The sequence below is a fragment of the Aythya ferina genome, assembly GCF_964211825.1.
Source record: "Aythya ferina genome assembly, chromosome: 14".
Lineage (NCBI taxonomy): Eukaryota > Metazoa > Chordata > Aves > Anseriformes > Anatidae > Aythya > Aythya ferina.
This window is the reverse complement of record NC_140312.1, coordinates 1405289-1428562: the sequence shown is the minus strand read 5'-3', so window position 1 is coordinate 1428562 and position 23274 is coordinate 1405289. Positions and strand designations below refer to the sequence as shown.

The 23274-nt window shown below is 51.2% G+C and overlaps 1 protein-coding gene and 1 long non-coding RNA gene across 2 annotated transcripts; one reads left to right on the top strand and one right to left on the bottom strand.

Annotated features, from left to right (window-relative positions):
- Nucleotides 1–9595: 9595 nt before the first annotated feature.
- SPRY4 (sprouty RTK signaling antagonist 4) lies at nucleotides 9596–22697 on the bottom strand. The gene is made up of 2 exons (XM_084536182.1): nucleotides 22599–22697; nucleotides 9596–12326 (listed from the first exon to the last, which is right to left on the bottom strand). The coding sequence occupies exon 2, from the start codon at nucleotides 12278–12280 to the stop codon at nucleotides 11381–11383; it is 900 nt and encodes a 299-aa protein (XP_084392308.1). The 5' UTR covers nucleotides 12281–12326; nucleotides 22599–22697; the 3' UTR covers nucleotides 9596–11380.
- Nucleotides 10989–19385, top strand: LOC311444795. Its single transcript, XR_014698074.1, has 3 exons — nucleotides 10989–11120; nucleotides 15617–15754; nucleotides 17883–19385. It is a non-coding gene; the product is annotated as an uncharacterized lncRNA (long non-coding RNA).
- Nucleotides 22698–23274: the final 577 nt, after the last annotated feature.

Here is a 23274-nt window from a genome sequence, read left to right as displayed (position 1 = left end):
GCAGCTACTGGTTTTGGCGCTGGGAGCGGGGCCGGTTTCCACCGGGGGAGCCGATGCTGCTGCCCACGCCGGGTGCCCCTGGCCGTGGTGGCGCGGGTGCCGCTGGTGTCGGACGCACCGCCGCGGACGTTCCCCTGCTGACCCCGCGCACGGGGCCGACACCTCGCACGGGTGTCGTGGGGAGCCCCGGCCCCCCGCCCCCTTCCAGGGCTTTTTTTGATGGCACGAGGCCTAGGAAAATAAGTGGAAACATTTTTCCGTTCCTGCTGGTATTTCTTTCTTGCAGCTGCTTGGCACAGTTGGAGCCGGAGCGGGGCGTTTTCAGTGCACTATCAGCTTCTCAGAGAGCCGTTCCCATTTCCATGCGGAGCTGTTCCTGTGGCCCTGTGATATAGATCACGCTTTTAAACTGTTTCTGCTGGTTTTCCAATGCCAGAGGGTCATTAGGAACAAACCGCCTCCCATTCCCCGCAGGTAGGCTATAAATACATTGAGAGGGGAGACGAGAGGGATCCTGCCTTAACACACGCACGCTGTTTGTTTTCCGTGTCGCAATATAGGGGTTTTGTTGTGTGTTTTTATTTTTATTTTTTTTTTCCTTTGGCAAGCATGGCAGTGTGGCTGGAGGACGAGCCCTGCTCCCTGCTGCCTGGAGCTGGGCAGGAGCCGAGTGGGGCTGGGAGGCAGGAAACAGGCTGGGACTGGGACTGGGAATGGGACTGGGAATGGGGCTGGCACTGGGACTGGCACTGGGATGCACGTGCCATGCCTCCGGAGGCCCGTTGGCTCCTGCCAGCACCCAGCCCTCTCCAGAAAGCCCTCGTGGCTCGGCGGAGGCCGGATGAGCTGTGCTGTGCCCCAGGAGCTCAGACCCTGCCCCGCTGCGGGCTCCTGCTGCGGCAGGCTGTGTGTGGGCCCTGGGATTTGGGATTTAAGCACCTTGCACAGTGAGCTCTGCGGGAGGGAGCTGTGGAGGGACAGAGCCAGCGCTGCTCAAAGGTGCTGTGGGAGCAGCAAGCGCCGCCCACGGCGATGCGTTCCTCTGTGCCAGCTCAGAAACAGTGGATGGTTTTTAAGTGGGCATTTATTTTTTCCATACTTGACTGCTTTTTGTTCTAATGTTTTAATGCAGCTTCTTCCTGCAGTTGCCGCAGCGCTCTGGAAGTTAATATAAAACAGTATTACATTTTTGTGTGTTTTGGGTTTTTTGTCTAAGCTTTTATTAGGCTTGTCATGCAAGTCATCACGCAAAAATGTAAAAGAAAAAATTATGTGTGTGAGTGTGTGTGTGTTCGTACTGGCGACCAAGCCCAGGCCCCATCAATACACCATGCAGGGAATTGTTCTCTGGGTTCCAGGGAAATTCAGTCCTGCCTGAGGAAGCCCTCGGGGCAGTGAGTGGTACCGATTGCTTTGTGCTCTCCGATGGGATGCCACCCTGGTGTCCCTGAGCACACCGCACGCCCTCTGATGTTAAGGTACTGAAGCAGGGCTGGGTTGGGTGCTGTGTGAGAGGGGCTTGAGGACAACAAGAAAATCAGCCACTTTTGAGAATGTGCAGATTTGCGAGCGTAAATCAAAGAAAGCCTTCAAGTGATTTTTTCTTAGACTCGGTTCAGTCCCTTGGCACCCCAGCGGGCAGGAATTCTGTCGCTGGGTACTCTGGAGCTCACATTTCTTTCGTTCCACTTCTTTCCTACAGAAACCATCTTTGTTTGGCAATGAGGGGAGAATGCGAGGTGAACCGAAATGCTACAGGGAAGGTCTGGCTGGAGGGTGCATCCCTGGCTGGTTGGTTCTTGTTCAGGTGCTGCACCTCAGCAGGGAGAGAAAAGGAAAAATGCGAATAATTCTGCTACCTGAGGGGCTACGCAAGAACTGAGAAGTTAGAGAGTTAGTGGTTTAATTCAGGGGAAAGGAAAGGGATTTGGAGAGCCAAGGAAGCAGGTGCACGTGCGTGTGCAGGGCAGGGAAGCACCACGGGATGGGGGATCGAGAACTGCAGCAAGAGGCTGCTGAGACCCCGGGCTGGAGGAGCTCTGCCAGCACCAGCGAAGGGCAGCACAGCCCCGGGGAGCACGTGCTGAGCTGGAGGGGGGAAACAGCGTAAATGTAAGTGCTGTTTGTAAGGAAAAGCATCCTCTGTGTTCTTGAAAAGCGGAAATGAAAAAAAGAGGAATAGCTAAAATATGGCGTGAATTGTATCAAAGTGACATCTCCCTTCGTATCTACCCTGCATCTGACTTCACTGCAGTTTGGAGTTTGATGTTTTCTCGTTAAACCCAAAAGTCCCTTTTAATGAGTATTGTGCCCGGGGCTCTGCGGCACGGCGGGGCCGGGGGCTGCTGCTGTGGGGGCTGCCGAGGCTTGTTCTGCACTTAGTGCGAGCATGGAATTATAACACTTATGGTTATCCCGGGGTTTTTAACTCCCTTGTTTCTTCCAGACTCTGTAATTTTGGGGGTAGCCTTTTTGTTGTAGCGTAATCATTATTATAATAATTTTATTTCCAGTGCTCGTGGCATGGAAACCAAGAAATCCGGAGGGAGCAGGGAAAGCGTTTTCTGAACTGACAGAACGAATCATGTGGATCGAGCAGGAATTTAAGTAGAGGTGAGCTGTTGAGAGCAGCCAGCACGGAGAGCTCCCAGTTCCTGTGACTCCTCCAGGCTGAAAAAGCAGCCGTCGCCTGCTCTGCCGTGCCTGCCCACCTCCAGAAACCACGCAGCGGGCCAGTGGCCAGCAGCACTTCCCCAGGAAAAAGTCAGCGAGGGACTTTTGAGAGTAAGCACGCAGGAGCTGATCTCCCCTGAGCTTTCAGGAGTGCTCGAGGCTGTCACATCAGAGCTCTTGAACACCGCTCTCCCAAAGCCTGGGTGCTGTGCGCTAGTATCAAACCCCATTTTAGAGCACCTTACACTTTTTATTCATATTTTTGTCTCTACGCACAGTGCTGGTACTGGAAGTCCCTAAATACACAGATGTGCTTCACCACCGCTGTAAGTGCAGCCTGGGTGAGATGCTCAAGGCTGGCCCTGGTTGGAGCGAGCCTGGGTGGCTCCCCTTGAATCCAGCTGAACTTCGAAACCATCCGAGCGTCTGTGCTGGGCGAGGCGCTCACACGGACACCAGTGAAGCTTGCCCTTCCTGCCAGTGGGAACCTGGTTCTCATTTGTGGATTCCAGCTCTTGTCAGGCAGAAACTGTAAACCATGAGTAAGTTTCAGCTAGGAAGCATGGGCTGAGCATCCCTCCCTCGGCCTCAAGGAAGATTTTGCACAGGCTGTGCTGGACCAAAGGGGATGGTCCCTGCTCGGGGCTGTGAGCAGGTGCCCTGCCGCTGTCCTGCAAGTCCCACCTGCAACCTGGAGGGGAAATCCTGGCCCTCCCGTGGCAGCATGGGCAGTGCTGGCATGTGCGGAGGCGAGATGTGGCACTTGGCTTCCCAACGCCCCGGCACTGAGAGGTTAAAGTGGCTGGGGCTTAAAAAAATACGTGCAAGAAAGAAAATCCTCATTTGCCGAAGAGAAAAAAGAAGGAGGAGGGGGGGGGGGGGGGAAGTTGTTTGTTAATAATAAAGAATGAGCTTCTACAAAGACCTCGTGTCCAAAGCTCTTTAACTTTTCCTGGCATTTCCCATCCATTCCATTGTTAAGCCCTCCGCTGTCGGAGAGCAGCGCCGGGCCCGGGCTCTCGGTGATCTCATCGCCAAGGCTCGTGCAGGCGCCTCTGTTTACGCGCCGCGCAGCATTTGCTCCTCAGATTTGGTTTCCTACTTTGAAGGAAAAAAAAAAAAAAAGAAATTCTTTCATTTGTGCAGCGGGCTCCCCCCGCCCCGGGCGCTGGGGCTGTGAGGAAAATAGCACCTCGGTGGTTTTCAGGGAGAGGATGGCCCACAGTGGATTCCCACAATTTATAAGAGGAGACAGGAAGGCCTCAGTGACTCATAAACACCAACAGATTCTGTGTATGAGTTTCTCTTTGTTGTTTGTTATCCTTAATTTCATGGTTTTCCTTCTTTTGAGCGTGTTTGTGTGTTTTAGGCGATGCCATCGCTGTGTCAGGACATTGTGTGTGTGGTTCCCACAGCGGCGCAGCGCTGCCTGCCTTACGGCGCTGCTCAGCCAAGGAGCCCTTTGGGGCCCTGCCCCATGCCACATCCTGACACGCCGATCATGGGGCAGGGGCAAGGAGCGAGGGGGACGTTTCTGTGGCCTGTGTCAGCCCTGGCTTTGTAGGGGGGGTCCAGACCTGGCCAACAAGAGCAGTCCTAATGCGGGCAAGCACCGCTCTGCAGCGCCCGGGGCTCCAGCTCCCTGTCCGAGCAGCTCCAGGCTCGGGCACCCATGGAGAAGGTTTCATCCTGCTGGGAAGCCAACGCGTCACAAGGCATGGCGAAGCCCCTTTTCAGACATTTTCAGAGGCGTTTCACCTACGGAAGGCTTTATTTCACCATGCAGCCTGGCTGGCAGCTGTCGCACCGCCGAGCCGCAGCCGCCGAGTGGCTGCGTGCCGGGAGCGGCTGTCAGCTGCGGGTGCATCTCCGTGCAAGAGGTGGTCTGAAAGAGCCTTTCATGCTCTCCTCTGGACTTGGGGACAATAACGGAGCAGCTGTTTAAATAGGCCTGAAATTTCGGAAACACACAGGCAAGCACTAAACTTTCCCAAGGTGGCTGAGTAATCTTGTTTGCTTTAGCATTTTAGTCCCCCCAATTACCCAAGTGAAGGATATTGCCTCTTTAAACAGAGTTCAAAAAGCCCAAGAATTTTTTATAAATAGCTCACATCCTCTTGATAACAACCAGGCTGCTATTTATTGCCCACTTCCCCTCAGACAGACAGGTCAGAGTATTTAAAATCGCACTTCCCATGAAATCCAGAGGAACTTGGTTTTCCAGGTTCCTACAATTGTTTGTCATTCTGGGTTTCCTCTGCAGTTTACAACATTCAGCCAGCCTAACCCTGAAAGGAGCTGGCCAAGGGACTGTTAAGGTATATTGCTGCTTAGCTGGAGTCCCAATACACATTTTCCTCTTATTTCTTTGGGACCAAATGACAAGCCCATCACATCCCGGCAGCATGGGGTCTCTCCAATCCATTTTTTTTTCTAAATCCCAGGACCCCACTGAGTGCTCTCTGTCCCCGCTTCACATCCCCACCTCCTGCTCTCTCAGAAGCCACGTGGCCAAAGCCCTCTCTCCTGGCTTGGGCAGGTGGGCATGCAGAAGCTGCCACTTTTGTCAATTTTGGGCATCTCTGACGGGACAGATCTCTGCTTAGCTGGGGCTGGCTACTTGCAGCACCTTGCCTTCCAGACAGAGCATTTAAGCTCTTGCAGAAGACGAAGCTTGGTAAAAACACATTCCGATCTCCCCTCTATCCAGGTGTAAATAAAAGTAAATTATGCTGCCCTGCTCCCTGTGCGGCCGGTGGGGTGAAATCCTGGTTGTGCCACTCCAAAACCTCGGGGAGCTCCGCTGCTGTTTTCCAGGCCGAAGGCACAGAGGGTGAAAGCTCTGTGCTCGGAGCCTGGCATCCCTCAGCCCCACGTTGCAGCACGCAGCTGCTGCTGGCTGACCACCAGCTGCGGGCGTCTTCACACCAGGGAGACCCAAAGGCTGTGTTTTTTTTTTTTTTTTTTTTTTTTTTTTTTTAATTTCACCAAGACTGTCTCCTCCAACCATGACTTTCTCAGTTCGCTGTTTATTTATTTTTCAGCTTGCACCCAGCTTGAGCACAGACTCCCCGAGCCCCCCACTTTGCAGCCGAGGTTTCCCCACGAGGCTCTCCCCGCTCCGGCTCCATCCTTCCCTGCAGGCAGGGGCTGGATACGGCCGCAGGGGGGGCCGCAGGAGGGGGCGGTGGGGGCCTCTCCGCCCGACAGCCGGGGCTGTTGGCATCAGGAAGCAGAACAAAGTGCAGAGGCAATTCATCGGGGCCATTTGTCCGCCGCTCACAAATTGCTGACCCTCGCAGGTGGGTGACCCCCGCCGGCCCCTGCGTGCCCGTGGGACCCAGCTCCTGGCGGGGATGGTGCTGGCAGCTGGCTGAGTGCTCCAGCCCCAATTCTCACTGCGTGGGCGCTGCCTCGAGCACAAAAATCACTTGTTACTGGGAGATGCTGGCTCAGGAAGCAAGCTGGGGCCGGTGGCGTGTGCGTGCGTGGGAGCGGGTGCCCTGAGCGCTGCCCTCGCAGCTCCTGTGCCTGCAAAGCCAGGCCTGAAAGCGAGCTCCTGTGTCAGCCACGCAGTTGTGCATGTGGAGCTGCTGCCTCTAAAACAATTATTATTATTATTTTTTTAAAGGCAGACCACGCAGACCTTGAATCTCCGACCTCATTTCCATGCAAACAGAGCAGGGATGCTCATTAGGGGAACTGCTCCAAATAATCCCGCTCTCATTCCGCATGGGCGTGCGCCTGGGCACCTGCTGCCGCACGCACGCACGGTGAGAAAATGCCTGTATAACTGCAAAGGAATAAAATAAAATAAAATAAAACCCTGTACTGGAGGAAGGCTGCTCAGCACCAGGGCCACCTCTGGGCTGCAGGCAGGGGGCTGGGAGCAGGAGGTGCTGGAGGGCTGGATCCTGCCCAATGCACAGGGGTGCAGGGCGGCCCCAACCCGAGCCCCTGCCTGCTGCAGCTGCTGGGTTTCCCTGGGTCGTGCTGCTCCTATTGTTCTTCTCCTTCTTGCAGAGGCTTCTCACCACGGAAAAATGTGTCACGCTCCCCGGCACAGCAACAGGCGCGGGGCTGGCAGTGAACGGCAGCCCCATCGACGGCGCTTTGCTTGGCCTGCTGCGAGGAGTCGTGGCAAGGATGGATGCGACTGGAGGATGGGGGAACTTGAGGACGGATGGCCCAAAGTCACTTGGTTGTCTCCCCATCCCACCCTCCCACTGTCTGCAACACCGAGAAACCTCGCATGTCCTCAGGGCTCCTTAACCTTGGGAAAATCTCAGCCCATCTATTAAATGCGTAGCTAAGTGAAGTATTTTTAAAGGAAATATCAAGATTAGCTTTTTATCTAATTTCTGGAAGTTTCTGCCCATTTTCTCAGAATAAGTGCATTGCTTAATAGGTGTTTTGGATGCACTTATTCACCAGAAATTCCCTTTTTGCTCCAAACTCCAACAGCTGTGGGTCCTCTTTGGACCTGTCAGTGAACCACAGACTCAGTTATTCCCAGCTCTGTGTCTCTCTGTGCCATCTTATAACCCGTGCTCATGGTGCTGGAATTGGTTTCCTTCAATTATTGAAAAGTGATTTGGAAAAAAGGCGATGATTTTGACTGAAAAAGTATGATTTTTACATCCACCAGTCAAATCAACGAGACGGTGCTGGTCTGCTTCCAGCAGAGACACCCGGACACTGGGTCGGTGTCTGTGAAGCTTTATGTGCAAGACCCCAACCAGTGCTGCCAAACTCAAGTTTACATTTACACATCCTGCCTAGGTCTTTTTTTAAAGAACAAACCCCAAACCTAACCAACACAACAATATAACAAGTTCAGCATCTTTCCCCCATTGCAAACCTTTCGGCAGCAGGTGTCACGTTGCGTACGGTGCCGTTTTGGTCTCTCTGTCTGATGCAGTGACTAACACAACTTTATTTTCCAATATCATTCTTTCAGGCCAGGTAACCCCCCCAGGTTACCTGTGTGGATGACACAAATCCCGGCGTTTCTTTCAGTGAGTCACAGGCTGAGCTCCACAGCTCATGCAAATAACCAACAGGAATGCTACCAAATAAAGTGGGCCCTTTATTTTTAGCAGCCTGGCTTGCTGCTGGTGACACGGGAGGCGGCGTGGTGAGGGGCTCGAGAGCTGCGAAAATCCATGCCCCTGAAAAAAGGGGGCCCGAGAGGAGTTTCTCCGTCCTGGAGACTCATACATGACTCCACTGTGAGTTTCTTCGGCATTTGTCAGGGTTGGGGGGCAGAAGAGAGGGCAGAGGGCAGGTTACCCGGGGGCTGGCTGTGCTTGGGGTGCCCCAGCAATGGGGCCGTAGGGCTGAGCGACCCCCGGGGCCATGGGCTCGCTGCTCCCTCCATCACCCCTGCTGTCCATGCTATCAAACAACTGCTCTGGGGCTGCTCCCTGCTTGTATTCTTAGAAGAATCGCTATAAATATTCGTTGGGATATTTTTTTAATAGAAAACCACAACAGCCATTGATATATTTAACAATATATATTTATATATATATATAATTTCTAGATCAGTACATTCATCAGTACTTGTTTTTCTTCACAAACAGAAGAACTCTTACAATAGTAGACTTTCTAAAATAAATACTATTAAAATAGAGCTTCAAAATAAATATTCTATACAAAGAAAACCTTCTGTGGTAACTTTTCAGGGTGCACATGTGGTGGGGGTGCCAACGGGGGGGGTTTACCAGCATGGGGAGGGGAGAGGGAGCCCCCAGCACTGCGGCGGGGTGCGGGCTGCCCCGAGGGGGAACGCCGGTGCCCGGGGAGCTCGGAGGGGATTTGGGGGCTGCTCCTGGTACACATGGTGCTGCAAAGAGCCACCTGAAGCCCCGCTGCTGGCCGCCAGCTCTCTGGAGCATCTGCTTCATGCTCTGGGTCTTTGCTTGCGTGCGTGGGCAGCGCTCAGAGGCTGCACCCAGCCCTCGCCTCCGGGACCGAGCTGTGGGGGCCTCATGCAGCCACGGCCCGGGGCAGCGATCCTCGAGGAGGGGTTTGGTGTTAATTAGAAGCTGTTCGTCAGCTTGGCGGAGCCGCTGGCGTGGCTCCGAGTGCCCCCGTGTCTGCGCCCGCGGGATGTCTCGGGGTGGCAGGAGACCCAAGTACCTTCAAGGGGAGAGGGGGCATTGGGATGGGCGCAGGGAGGGAAATAAAGGCGAAATAAAGCCCCCCGGCCCCGGGGCAGGGGGGGCAGCGCCAGCCAGCTCCTGCCACCCCCGAGCTGCCCCACGGCGCGGGGAGCCCGAGGGTCGGGGAGTCACTCTGCTACATTTACCACTGCTCTAACACATCCACTAACGCGCTACGGTCCGCCAGCAAGTGATGGGCTTACATCATAGCAGGATTTATACAGGAAAAGAAACCAACAGAGAAATAGTTTACAGCTATGTACAAGGAAGGGCACAGCAGCGGGAGGCGGCACGCGTGCACGCCCGCAGGCTGGCACGGGGGCGACCGCTCCGACGTTGCGTTTGCTTGCAGGAACCATGCGTCTACACGGAGGGGTTTGCTGTCGCCGATTTTCGGTACGGATCCCCCCCGAATAGACGAGGACAGAGGGTCGAAATGGCACGAAGCTGAAGGTGGAGGCCGTTTGGGTACTGTGTACACCGCCAGTCGAGGAGGGCTTCAGGCAGCTTCCTCTCCTGCTGCGTTTTCTGGCCTGATTGTGTCTTCGGAAAGTGATTTCTCTTCTTAAATACGCATACCTTATACATTCAACCAACAGTTCAGCTAACTGGGGGCTGGTTTTCCTCTTCCCTTTTCCCTTCTCGTTTGTGCAAGATAATATGTACAACCCCTGATCCCCACCTGCTTCCTCCTTTCTGGTGTCGCCATATGTTCAGCACAGGGATAAACCATAGGAATTGGTATCTGCTAACAGACGTCGTATCCCTTTTCCTAGGATTTATCATACACAAGCTAGCACGTTATAAATATAAAACTTTTTTTTTTTTTTTTTAATTTTCCATTCAATAAATATCTACAATTAAACTTAACTAAACCCCAAGTCATCCAGGGTAAATTAATTCTTAAAACAAAAGACACCAGAAGTCCCATCAGTGCGCTCCTGCCAACCCCTACGCAGCAACTGTATTGCAACCAAGCAAATGGGATTCCTGGAAGTGCTACATGAGCTCTGCCTATTGCTTTGCTAATTAGAGATGACATTTCACTGTCACTGCTGTGCATTTACTGAGGAAATTTCCTCTAGTTAAAAAAAAAATAAAGAAAAAGAGAAAAGAGAGACTAGATCAGTTTTCAGCATGCAACAAGTACCTACCTACTTATTACAGTGTTGCATGTTTGGACAAATATTTGTATTTAGCACCTTGGAGTTGTCAAGAGCAAGGGGTTACTGCATCTTCGGGGAGTGCAGAACAGGCCCTAGGACGAGTGCACAGAGCCGATGATTTTCACTTACTGAAGACCATGGGCAAATTCCTTAAATACGCTCCCTTCCCTCCCCTGGCTTTCCCTAGCATTTGTTAACACTAAAACAAACATTAAAAGCATTCTCTACACTTTAAAAGACACTTTTGTACAGAGGAGGCAAAAGTAGAACAGCAGCAATAGAAATGGGGGAATGGGATGTAATTCAAGCAGATGCCATTCTTCCCCAGGATGAAAAAAAATCTTAATATTTAATGAGCAAAGAAGAGCTTGTTCCAGGAGAGGAGGTACTGGGTTGATATCCTTATAAAAATACATCTACGTGTATCCTACACTTAGGTTTATGTGACATCTTAACGTCGCTCGAGGGCTTCAGAGAAACAAACCAACACTGAACAGCTCAACTCCACGGATTACGCTGACATCGCCCTCGCTCCAGCAGCTGGGGAGCAAGCACACGTGGTGGATGGGATCTGAAGGAAAACCTTTTGCAGGAGGTTTGTAGTGTTGGTTACGATCAATATTCCACTGGCCGGAGCCTGCTGCTGCAGCTCACTGACGGGCAGAGCAGCACGATGTTGGCACGATGCGCAGAGCCCCGCCGGCCTTCTGCTTGGACAGCCCCCGAGCACGTGGGCTGGTGGGCACCCAGCAGAGCAACGTGCTGAAACATTATGAGCCCCTTGCACAAACAAACTGCGTGTTGACTTCTGGCTCCAACCCTCTGAGGGACACAGAAAGCTTTGGGAAACTCATGGTGTGCAGCTGCCCCTCCTAAGGGCGAGCAGGTGGGGAGAGGGGAGGCGGGAGCGAAGCCGCCACCCTCAGCAGGCTGCTGGTAGCAAATCGGAGGTGTGAGAGGGAGTGAAAACAGGAGCCCCACCCTTAGGATGAACCCAGTGCAGCTCTCTGTGGATGGGAATGGTATTGCTTGTGCTGGAGCCTGCCCAGTGAGCAGTTCATGGTTCCTGTGGTGTGCAGGCAGGGGGGCAGCCGGCCGGCCGAACCGGGAGTCGGTAAGCAGCTGGGCTTTGTGTGATGGATGTGGGTTTTCAGCCTTCACTCCAAACGGTTGAGATTCCTCCTTTGGCCCCATCTAGTTGGATTCTGACCGGTTCCAAAACCCTGAATGACCCAAAGTGCTTCAGTTTGTGGAAATAGTTGCTTCTGCTTTCTCTGAAGGCAAAAGGCTGACGTTATCCTCAGAACACAGGTTACGAAAAAGACAGAGCTCCACCTGCGGGGCACGTCCCCCCCCTCCCATCTTCCCAAATTATCAAAAAGGTTTCTCTGGCCTGCTGGCTTTGCTCTCTGGCAGCGCCTTGCAAATGACACTGTTTGTGTTTTTGCATCTGCATCCGGGCCGGCTCACTTGGTCGTAGCAGCGCTGGGACAGCTTGACGCAGCCGGTGGCGGGCAGGTAGCAGAGCAAGCAGGGCAGCACCAGGGAGAGGGCGCTCATGAAGGACCAGCGGGCGCAGCAGTTGGAGTGGGAGCAGGAGCAGGGGTGGTCGGCGCACGTGCCCTCGTCGTCCTCGTTGGTGCAGTGGTAGAAGACGCCCTTGACGAGACACATGCAGGTGGAGTAGTTGACCAGGTTCTGTGCCGAGCAGAGGCACTCTTGGTTGCACACCCAGCAGGACGGCAGAGTCCGGGGCAGGGCACACTCCTTGCACTTGCATTTCCCACAGGCTTCGCACAGGAGAAAGTGCTTGTCCAGTTCCTGAGACACGGGCCCCTTCAGGTCCAGGGGTTTGCAGTTAATCGCCTTGGGCTGAATGCGAACCGCTCGGGGCGAGGACTGCTCCGCCACGGGCACCGGGGCCATGTGGTCCAAGAGCCTTTGGTCTGAAGACGTGCTGCTGCTGCTGCTGATGGAGCTGGGGCGCCCGCTGAACGAGATCCAGGGGTGGGTGACGTCCTGCTCGCACCGCTGCAGGTGCGGGTTGGTCAGGACCAGTTCATGGGGGCCCCGGGGGCGCTTCTGGGCTGCCAGCTGGGAAGCGGTGGGGTTGTCGGTGTAGTCGTTCTCTATGTGGGTCGTCTTCATTTGGTCAATGGGCAGGATGGTGAGCGGGTGCTGCAGCCTCCCATAGGGGATCCGACTGTCCAGCAAGGGCTGGACCATCACAGAATTGGGGACAACGGTGATGTTGTGGGGAATCCGGGGCTCCATTGATGAAGCAGCCTGATTACTGGTGAGAAATCTGCTTGTCAGTGTCCTGGGGGGAAGAGAAGAGACAGAACAGGGGCAGGGGAGAGAGAGAGCGCATCGTTATTGAGGTAGTCTGCAACCCAGCCCAAGCAGGGCTCGCTGCAGTGGCTGGTTATCACGCAGAAGCTCTTATCAAGACTACAGCTTGTGGCAAAGGGAGCCGGAGCACTTGGCCAGGTACAAAGTGCATTGCTTTCGTTGCTGCTGCTTTCCTCTCCCTAACCTTGGCCATAAAAAGCTCCAGCCTCGGTAGGGGTACCGTTACTGCATGCTCTCAAAGTGCTTGGTTATCACTTCTACTGATGGAGAGCACACCTCAGGGTTACCAGTGTGTATAAATATGTGCCCGTTTGTCAGCACAACACCCAAAATGACTTATCTGAGGTCTGGGGATTTTCCCCGATTGACCTTGGTCTCCATCGTGAAGCAAAAGGGTGACCTTCAGGAGCGTTGGCCTGGCACAAAAACACTTTGGAGAGCGGGACAAAACACTTGTCCTTGCTAACCCAGCGCCTGAATCTGCCTGTGGGAGGATGGCTTGGCTTCGGCGAGGAAGTGTCCCGTCTCCATCGGGAGCTGTTGGTTTAAAAGCCTGCTTTCAGCCCTCCTGCGGGAGGTGGAAGTTCTCGCTTAGCAGCTTGTCTGCTCGCAAGGCAGCGTGAGAGCGGATGGGGACGGATTACGGGGAGAGCACACACACAGGTCAGACTGGCTCTCGGGAGGTGATATGTCACCTCACGCAGGTAATTAGGCTCCCTCCTTCAACACGCTAAGTGGACTAATATTTAGTTTAAGTGCTGTTTACTGGCTGTGCTGGCTAAGCCATCTATTGCTGCAGTTTCTAGTTTCATTGAAAGAGTGCAATTTATACTGGAGTAGATCCAAAGATTCAACAGCAGCGTAGGACAAGAAACCACAGGAAGTAACTAAACTTAAATCAAAGAACGGAAACTACTTGGTTCAAATTTAGAAAGTGCACATTGTTTTCTAGTAGATGTGCCATTTCCTTGCTGAGTGACCTTTATTCATAAATAATATAATGTTGGAGATCAGTATAAAGAAGTGGTAAGTACAGCTTCAGAGCAAGTTGCAGGAGGGGAAAAGCTTCTGGTATCAAGAAAAAGGAAACAGGGAACTGCTGAAGACATTTCCAGTTCTTTGTGTTCAGGCAAATAAATTAACCTTTTCCAACAGCATGAAAGATTTTAATATTACAGCAGACTGAAAAAAGTCAGGCTAAAACTGCATCTGATTACAACAATTAAAGTCACACATGAGAAATGTGTGCGTGAGAGTAAACATATGTGCTGCTCCTATATGAGCATATCCCCACAACTTTAACACAGCTACAGAAACTGGAGCATGAGCTAATTATGCATTTTTGGAAGGAGAAAGAGAAGTACACTTTTGCCCACTTAAAAATGTTACTAGAGTCCACTGTTGGATTTGTAAATTGTTGCTGTGACAGAGTGCTTGGCATTTGAGGGGCTGAAAACCTGCCAGTTCCTCTGAGATCGATAGGAGACGGAGCTCGGGGGGGAACCTGGGGGCCAGAGCCGTGGTCAGCACAGCCCAAGCCTCCTCTGGGGCATCAGCATCATGTCCTGCCCACCGTGCTGCACAAGCCGAGCAGAAACAAGGGGTTTATCTATCAGTAATGGTGATTATTGTCGGGCAGTCCTGATGCTGGTACTCTTCACTAGTTAAAATTCTCTGCTGGGTCTTAGTCATTCATCCATTTTTTTTTTTTTTATTTCATTATTCATAGCTCATTGACACCCTGGCTCTAGAAATAAGAGTTCTTAAAGCATCCATTTCCTAATTACTGCATTTGAGAAGTGAAAATAAGCAATGATCCTGACAACTGTGGGGCATGCAGAGCAGAAAAAGAAAGCAGGTTTCTTTTGTACATCAGGATCCAGTGTCACGACAAAAAAAAAAACAACAAAATGCTGAAAGTCAGAGCTTAGCAAAATAGTTCATTCTGTATTGGCTAGGTGTTATGTTTGTAGGAAGACTTCGATCTCACAGCTGTTTTTTTTCTCCCAAGGAGAGAGGCAGCTGTTCTGGCTGCTGAGAGACAGTGCAGCAGAGCTGGTGTCAGCTGGGAGGCAGCAGAAGGAAATGGTGGCATGCTGAAGGGGTGACATGCCCGTCCGTCTGTCTGGCCTTTCTGTCCCTGGCAGCACTGCTGCCTTAATGCTCCGTAACTTGTAAATAACCTCTGGCATGTGGCTCTGTGCTCAGGTCCCAATTCAGCCTCACTTGCTATCAAGTCTCTGGAGTTTGGTGCCTTTGCAGTAGGTTCAGGCAGGATCCACAGATCATTACTTTAAGGCACCGTGTGCCAGCGCTGAGCAGAGCTGTTTACCCCCAAGGCAGTGTCTGCCGCCTCTGTCAATGCAAAGGCTCTGACCTGATGCTGATTTTCCCCAGACAGCAGCTCTGGCCCTTGGTGGGGCAGTAGAGGTGCCCTGCAGTGCTTGGGGGCTCTGCCTGGGGTGGGAGCACGGCAGCAGCAGTGGCTCAGGGCGGTTTTCCATCAGCCCTGGGGCCGCACGGTCAGCGCTGGCCCTGGCTGGTGATGGCATCACATTGGAGTCGGGTCATTGGGCTAACCCAAAGGAAGATCATAGCCACAGGTAGCAAGCATGCGACTCCTAAAATCCCCAAACCTGGCAGTGCTCGGTGCTCAGACGTGGCCATATGCAGGCATACGTTAAAAGAGGGCTTAACTGAGATAATGCTAATCAGGATTTCAGAGTTAATTATCACAGGAAGGAGATGAACCCTGGACTAAGAACCTCACTTTAGGTTAGTTAATGTTGAAAATTATTCATTGTCTTTTTTCATTATCATACTGCTTCAGGATGTCCTTCTAACAGGGCAACTCATGCTGCAGAGCATGGGCAATGGAGCACCCACACTGCAACCAGAGCCCAAATTCCTGCTGCAACCAGTGAAGGGAGATGTTAAGGCAGGGGCAGACCCCACAGATATTTGGGCACAAGATTTCCTCGGGTAAAACCTCTGGAGCCAGATAAGCCCCAGCTGTCCCCGTTCCCAGACCCCTGCTCCAGACAATGTCCCTTCCTGCAGATCACCTTCAAAACACCGCAGGTTCACACCCCACCAGGTTTTGGTCCCTTAACTTCTGCCCTGCCTTCTCACTCCCCAGCAGAGCCTTTCCAGTTAACCGCTCGCACTTTGTGAGCTATGCTTAAGCAAGGCAAATTTCTGATATTTATGGAATTTTCCAATTTTCTACATTGCTGCTGATGGTTTTGTCGCTGGAAGTTTCAGTGGCGCAGTGAGATTGCTGGTGACAGATCCAGGACAAACATCTCCAGCGCTGAACTCGAGCGTGAGCCGGGTGCCGTTGGTTCTACGGGGAGGCTCTGCCCTGCTGGGATCTGCCTGATGAGAACAATGACGGTAATTTATGGGGCATTTGCTTTGGGTTTTTGCATCTGTGTGCTTCCCCTGGCACATGCCTTAAGCATGTCTTTCCCTGAGCTGTCTCTGCTTTAAGCTCGATGTCTGCGTCCCATGAAAAGGAGGATTTTGGGTTTCGTGGCAGGCATCAGTCAACCTCACTGAGAGCCTTCAGCAGGCTGACCTGTGAGAAACCTGAGCCACAGCGAAGGGCAGGGGGTGCTGTGTTTGTGCGGCAGGAGTGGGCCCTTCTCTCCTAGCAGGGCAGAGGGATCCCACAAAGCTCTCAGGTTCAGGACTTGTGCTGGAGCAGGAGCAAGTCAAGAGGCAGACTGCTCCCATGAATTCTTGCAGGCTGAGGTGCGCCTGCCATGGTGCATTCACGCATCCTGATGACTTCCCTGGAAGACCCCAGAGACGTCAGAACTTGGCCTTTTTTGGTTATTGTGCTCCCCAGGGGGGAAACGCAGCTGCAACCAGTCTGAAACAGTTCCAGGATGGCCGAACAACACATCGAGCCATCCTCTGAAAGGCAGTCAGCTCGCAGGGAGACAGAGGGATGCAGGATCCTCCCGGGGAGCCAGGAGGGATGATGTGCACTCGCTCCTGTTCCAGACATGGACACGGTGCCCTTCCTCACCTCCCTGCTAGCAGCCCATCCTGCACGTAGCCGCCTGTCAGCCAGGGTGACGCTGCTGTACATTGACTTTGGTGCCTCGGTTTGCAGCCACATCTCCAGTCCAAATGGTGGTCAGGGTGACCCGGCACAACTTCAGACCTTGAAGAAGGGTGCTCTCCTGCCTTCCCCATTCTCTTCCCCGTAGGCAAGGCCCTGAAGCTGCCTGGTGAAGCCCCCAGGCTAACTGGGAAGGGGCTGGGTACCAGAGACAAGCTGCAAATGCCAGAACCCTTAAGGATGAAGGGTTCTGCTCAGGCTCACCTGCTGGGGTAAGGCAGGCCTGGGTTTTGTGAACAGCTCTGCTCCTTCTGGCAGTGTCAGTTGGGCACTGCTCGCAGATACTGAATTAATTGCTCAGATTGAACAGATTTAATATAATGAGATGTGCCATTTACAACTGTAGATTGAGGCAAACAAAAAGAAAAATAGGAGAAGAAATGAAGTGGAATAGGAGACTTAAGATGCTTAAGCACCGTACCTCCACAAAAGCTATGAAAGTTTTTGTAACGCCTTTGTAACACACTGTACTAATTCAGTCCAACTGAAAATTGTATTTTAATTCTGAGGAAAAAAGCGCCATACACAGTACTTGTAAATGAAACAGCTTAATCTTTGATCATCAGTAATTACAATATTATAGCATTAACATGGGCACAAATTCACTGGGTGCAATTGTACAGGCAATTTTCTGAACGTAGTCAATAGGAAGGAAAACTCATGAGTATGTTCTTGCATTGGGATTTATTCATTCTTTAGAGGCAGGTGAAACAATGAAGCTCTTTTCAAAGCAGAAATGTCAACAGAATCCCATGTAGAGAAAATTTCTCTTCCCCCATGCCATCCGGGGACTGTATGGCTGCTCACCACATACAATTTTGAAGTCAAAATATATTCCCTTCCAAGGGAGCTGTGTCAGACTCAAAGACTCAAGTCCATAAATGTGCTGTAGTTTGTTTCATCTCCTCATCTAGGTATTGCCAATTTAAAATTACTATTATACAAGATAATTACAAACCCTAAACTTGTAGGAAACCAATTGTTCTTTTAAAGTGTTTGGGTTTTTTTTCAGACTCAAAAGTTTTGTGAGTTTCTTTAGTCAAATGAAGTTAAACCAGAAATGATCTTACGTTTTAATAGGATTTTGGACTTGCCTATATAATTTTTATAGAAAGCTACATCCTTGTGGGCAATTCAGTGAGAAAGCCATATAAACCCACAGGAAAGCTCATGCACATTAATGTCTTCAGAACAATTTCTGCAGTTGAAAGCAATAAGGTTCTAGTGTTTTATTCTCAAAGTGGAGTCGGATAACTTGTCTTCCAGCTACTGAAAAACAAAATGGACCTTGGATTAAATATTTAATGAGTGCAGACATGCATAATATTCATAACTGTTTCTATTACCTATTAGTTACTAGTTTTAATATGTTCTCTCTCATATGTTTAACAGCTCTCTAGATGTGTGCAGTAACAAATAATGACAATAAGGGACTCTGGTGTCCAGAATTAGGTCCTGCATGGAAGCAATCCCACTAAACTGCGCCCTGGAAGGCACCGGTTTGATCCTGAAACATCCCCAGTGCCCCCAGCCAACCGAAGTCAGCAGGAAAACGGGACAGCCTGATGCCATGCCTCATGTCCTGCCCAGCCAGTACCACGTGCAGAGCATCCCAGTTCAGCCCCAGCCACCTCTGAAAGCTGCAGAAACGCTCACCAAGCAGATGCTGGTGTGCCTGCACCTGAACTCGGCCTTAAGTCTCAGAGGAAAGAAAGGCCAAACGTGCTGCTTGGGGTCTATATGCTAACAGGGAGACCGTCATTATGTTCAGAGAAGTAGTGCAGCAACTGAAAATTCCTGTACTTCATAAGCTGCAAGTACCAAATCGGGGCACTTTACTTCTTTCTGATGCACTTAAGCCCTAACAGCCCCTCACATGCAGCCTGTCCCTGCCGTTGCATCCAGTTGGCACCAGCGGCACAGAAGAGCTCTTCGCCTCGCCAAACCAGGATTGGTACTGGGATTGCTGGCACTGGGTTGTCCCGTGCACCTTTGTACCACAGCTCCTGCCCCTCTCTGAGCCTGGACCCGTGTCCTGTGTGGCTGGGAGCAGCTGAGCCCACAGGGTCTGTGCGACGCTTCCTGGAGCCCTGGGGACACCTTGTCCTGCCGACAGCGGGGGGATGATAACAGCACCCAGAGAGCCTTCTGCTTCCTTGCCATAGCTAGGGAAGCATTTTCAGCATAGTAAAACAAACCTGACTTTTCAAGAAGAAATCGTATTGCTATTTTCCAAGAATTTTCCAAAGAGTGAAGCACTGCAAGCTTTTGTGATGTAGGGATGGAGAAACTGCCCCAGAGAAATGAGGTCAAATCCTGGTGATGTCAGGGAGAGCCTTGCAGGGGCCGTGGTAAGGCCAGGGCTGCCCACCTGCAGCTTTGCTTTGCTCGGTGATGGTGAGGAGACACCAGAGCTCTTGGAGTCTTGTCACCTGGCAGCTGCATCACACCTCCTCTTGGCTACCGTGATGATCCTAAACCTGCTATCATCCACACAGAAGCTGAATTCCCTTCTCAGGGAGAAGTCACAGTCACCTAATTAAGATTAAAATATTTGTAGTAATGGTAGCAGTAAATGTGCTGTAGAAATGTGCTCATTTTCTTTGCTCCACAGGACGCATGAATTTCTGAGGCAATGGGGCAAAAGAAAGAAAATCAAAAAAAGCAACAATATCTTTATAGATATATCAGAATACAAAGAAGCTATCATAACTGAAATGAACATACTTCAAGCAGTGTAGTGTCAAGGGAGGCCACATATTCCAAGGCCTATGCAAGTTGGCACCACTCAGAGTCGGTGGTAAGCCATGTAAAATAGTCGTTCTTCTAATTTATTGCTGCTTTTGTAACAACCATGACTGTATTCGCTCTCTTCTGTCATGGTTTGGTTATACAGTCTAGAAAAACTTGTCTTGAAAGAGTTTATCCCAGCTGCATGCAGGGCTTTTGGGCAGCAGAGATGCCTCCTGCCCCCATCGGCTCTCCAGTCCCCAGCTCCTGGCTGAAGCTAGGTGGGGAAGGGAGAAATGCCTTGGATGTGCCGACAGCAGAGCCAGGACATCTGGCCCCAGAGCTATCCTTGACAGCAAGGAGGACTGGCAATGGGGGATCTGCAGGGCCTGGCAGACCAGTGGGGGTGGGACCGGCTGAGCCTGGCCTGGGCGAGTCCCCGGGGAGGCCACACGGCGAGGGATGGTCCTCGTCCCAGCCAAGGGGCTGCTGGTGAGGGGACAAAGTCTGCTGCTGCCTTTGTGTGGCATTGAGGCCATCCTCTTGCCCAGACCTCCCAGCAGTGACAAGGGACACACTGCTGCTGCCTGAAGTCAGAAGGTTCAATAAAAGCTTTTAACGAAGGGTGACTATGCTTCGAGTTGGAGGAGGCCTCTCCGTAAGCACATTTTAAATGTGTGATTAAGAATAATATATAATGTTGGAGTTCATTAAGACTCAGTTAGGCTGTCTGAATTTTGAGTTAAGCTGTGATTATTTTTTTCTTTTTTTTTTTTTTAAAAAAAAAAGAAGAAAAGAAAAAAGAAAGGAAAAAGCTCCTTTCCATGAAGTGCGTTACTAATAAAAAAATATTTGTGTTGATTCTTTTTGTTTCCCTCCTTATCAGCCTTATCTATCTAAGAAAAGCTAGAATTTTCTCTACAAGTAATAAGGAAAAAAAAATAGAAAGCTTATTAGGGAAACCTGCCATTTTTAAAATGAGACACTAAATTCTTGCCAGAGCTTGGAAATTCAGAAGCTGGGAAATGAGACCCGTTGACTTCCAAGAAGCTGTCTCTGTCCAGCTAAAGGCTGTTCCTACGGTGTGAGTGAATAAAGCACATTTTGGCCCATGAACATTCAGATCTCTAGGGACTCAAATTTCTTAGTCAAGGCCTTTTACTGGATAAGAACATTTATTTTAAGGCCAGAAAACTAAGCTCAGATATAATCTATTAAGCTAATGGTACTAAACGATGACCATATTAGAATGATTTTACATTATCTGACGGAAATATGTCGTATTGGATTTAAAAAGAATAAACAAACAACATTGTGTGACTTTGCCTCTAAAAAGGCAATTGTAAGTACTGGGCGGAATTTGGAAAGCTGTACAGCAATATGACTAATGAACTTTTTGCTTTTACAGTTAGTATTTGGAAAACTATCAGAACCGTGAATTAATTATTGCTGTAGTATTGCAAGGGTGGTAAATTTCATTTCACTGAAGTCCGATTACAATTTTATTTGTGAGGTGGTGGTGGGGAGATTGCTTTTTGAGATGTAGCATTTCCCAGTATGATCTGGGAATTAGTCATGATTCCATGAAAACAGCTTTTGTTTTGCTGTTTCAGGAGGAGAACAAATAATTTCTCCCCTGCACATACCTCACAGAGAATTTCAAAAGGACTGCAGTATTCAGAAATAGTCCTTTTAATTTTATAATACCAATATAGAGTCCCTTCTAGCAACAGAAACACAGTAGCCCATGGAAAATGGCACATTTATCAATGAGACATCCCCAGTGGGGTTCCAATAACTGAGAACAACCCCTCCTCCTGCTATCATTCATTTTTATATGGAGAAGGGGGAAGCTAGTCATCAAGATCATTGTGATTCAGTGCACAAATTGTAGCTTTATTCTTCAACCCAAAATAAAGAGAGAGGGAGGAAGTCTTAATATTGGGAAAGCTGGGTTTTTCTTTACTTAATTAAACAACAATTCCTAAGCTGATTTTCTGACATATTGTACCCTTTGCATGGTTTGGAAGAAAGGGAGCAGCTGAAGAAGTTTTAAAGAATCTAGAACATGCCTTTTCTAGTCTGGATTAATCAGAGATGTTTTTCATTTTGTTCTGCTTTCCTCTCTTACACCCTTTAAAGAAAAAGTTGGATTTATAAGGGATTTAAATAAAGAAATCAAACCCATCTCTTGGTCACTTCAGGAAAAAGCGTGAAGCCTTTTCCTCCTGCTGATTAATGCTGATATTCATTTGCACTGCCATTTCCAAGGTCTGCATTTCCAGCCCTGCTTTCCTCTAAGACCTTTGTGCCTTTTATATGCCCCTGTCTGTTTTTTCCATTCCCCTTCTGATAATGAATTTTCAGAACATGTCGTCTCTAGGCTTGTCTTTCTCCTGTGACGCCAGGACTGGTACCAGAAAATAAAATCCTGGCTTATCTTTGCTACGCAGTTGGGAGAGAAGAGCAACCAAGACAGGTTTTTCCCTCTCTATATAATGTACTTCATATATCTTTATGAAATTATTCTAGACATACATTTTTATTGCTACTAGCCTTTAAAATATATAATCCATCCAGATTTAAAACTGAAGCAACCAAGTGTACAGCATGACAGGGAACAGAACAGTGATGGAATAAAGCAGTAAGGCCAAAAACATCAAAAAAATTAAAAAAAAAAGACAGATGTATGAAATAAAATGCTAAAGAGCAAAGGTCGTGCAGGAAAGATCTGACACACCAGTGGCTGATCTCTGAAGTGTCCTATTATGGAGACAGCTCAGAACTACTTGACACTAGCAAGACGTATGGCTTTGGAAAAGAGAGAAAATATGTAAAATCGGCGTTCTTATTCCAAAGTAAGAAATACCCAGTTCTTCTTTGTCAGCCCAGGTGACCATACGTTTCTGATCCCTTGCGGAGGAAGAAGAAGACATCCCTCCAGCAGAAAGAGGAGCCTCGCTCTGTTATAAAAGCCCTGCAAATAATCCCGACGCAAGTGTGGCAAAACCTGCCTGCCATATACGTACATCAAATGCAGATGTTGAAAGGACGTAGAAGAGAGGCATAAATAAGAATTACAGGCGCACAAACGCGAATTCTGGAGGAAGCCGGAGATTTCCTCAGAACGCCAAGTCTCCTCTAGGTTGCGAGGCACCAGCAGCCATCTACTACTCCGCACGGCCGCGGATAACTGCTGCCGGAGAAGTCACCGCGCGAAACGCGCTCCCGAGCGCCTTGCAGCAAGGGGACAGGCGATCGCACGCAGCCGGGGCGCACGGCTTCCCCTCGGGGAGCTGCTCGGGGAGCTGCCCGCCTCGTCCAGCCCCGTCCAAGCCCAGCCCAACCCAGCCGAGCCCCCGCGGGGCGCGCACCTACCGGCAGCAGCGCGCCCAGCACCATCGCCCGGCCGGGGCCCGCGGCAGGGACCTGCGAGCGCCGCTGTCAGCGGCTGCCCCGCTCCGCCGCCGTGCCGCAACAGCCGCTGCCTGGGAAAATGGCTATTTTATGAATGGGAGGGCAGCGCGCCCCTCTGCGCACGCGCGGCCTCGCGGCTCTATGAATGGGTGGGCACCGGGGCGCCAGCGCGCATGCTCGCCTCCCTTTTATGAATGGGGCCGGCGAGGCGCTCGCGGCGGCCGGGCACGGCCGTGGCCCGCTGCGGTTTGCTTTTATGAATGGAGGGCAGCGCCTGCGCCTGCACCGCGCCCCCCGCCCGCGCCTGGAGGTAACGGCGGCGCTGGGGGGCACCGGCCCCTCCCCGCCGCCCCCTCCCCGCGGCTGCACCCCCCGGGGGGGGATGCGGGGTGGCTGGGGGTGGGCACTGTCCCCCCCCCGTGGGCGCTGCTTCCCCTCCCCGTGGGTGTCTGCCCCCCTTCGTGGGCGCGCCGCAGCCCGGTGAGGTGGGGAGGGGAGGGGGCGAGCGGGGCCGGCAGCTCCCGGGGGCGAGTGCTCGTCCTGCGCTGCCGCCGGCCTCTGCCCTGCCCGCGGACCTGCCTCGCTCCGTTCGCCGCCGTACCGGCACGGCCGTCCTTCTGCTTATGCGCCGCAGCCT

Bases quoted from the DNA above. Each gene is read 5' to 3' on its own strand.
- SPRY4 (XM_084536182.1), bottom strand. From the start codon at position 12,280: ATGGAGCCCCGGATTCCCCACAACATCACCGTTGTCCCCAATTCTGTG.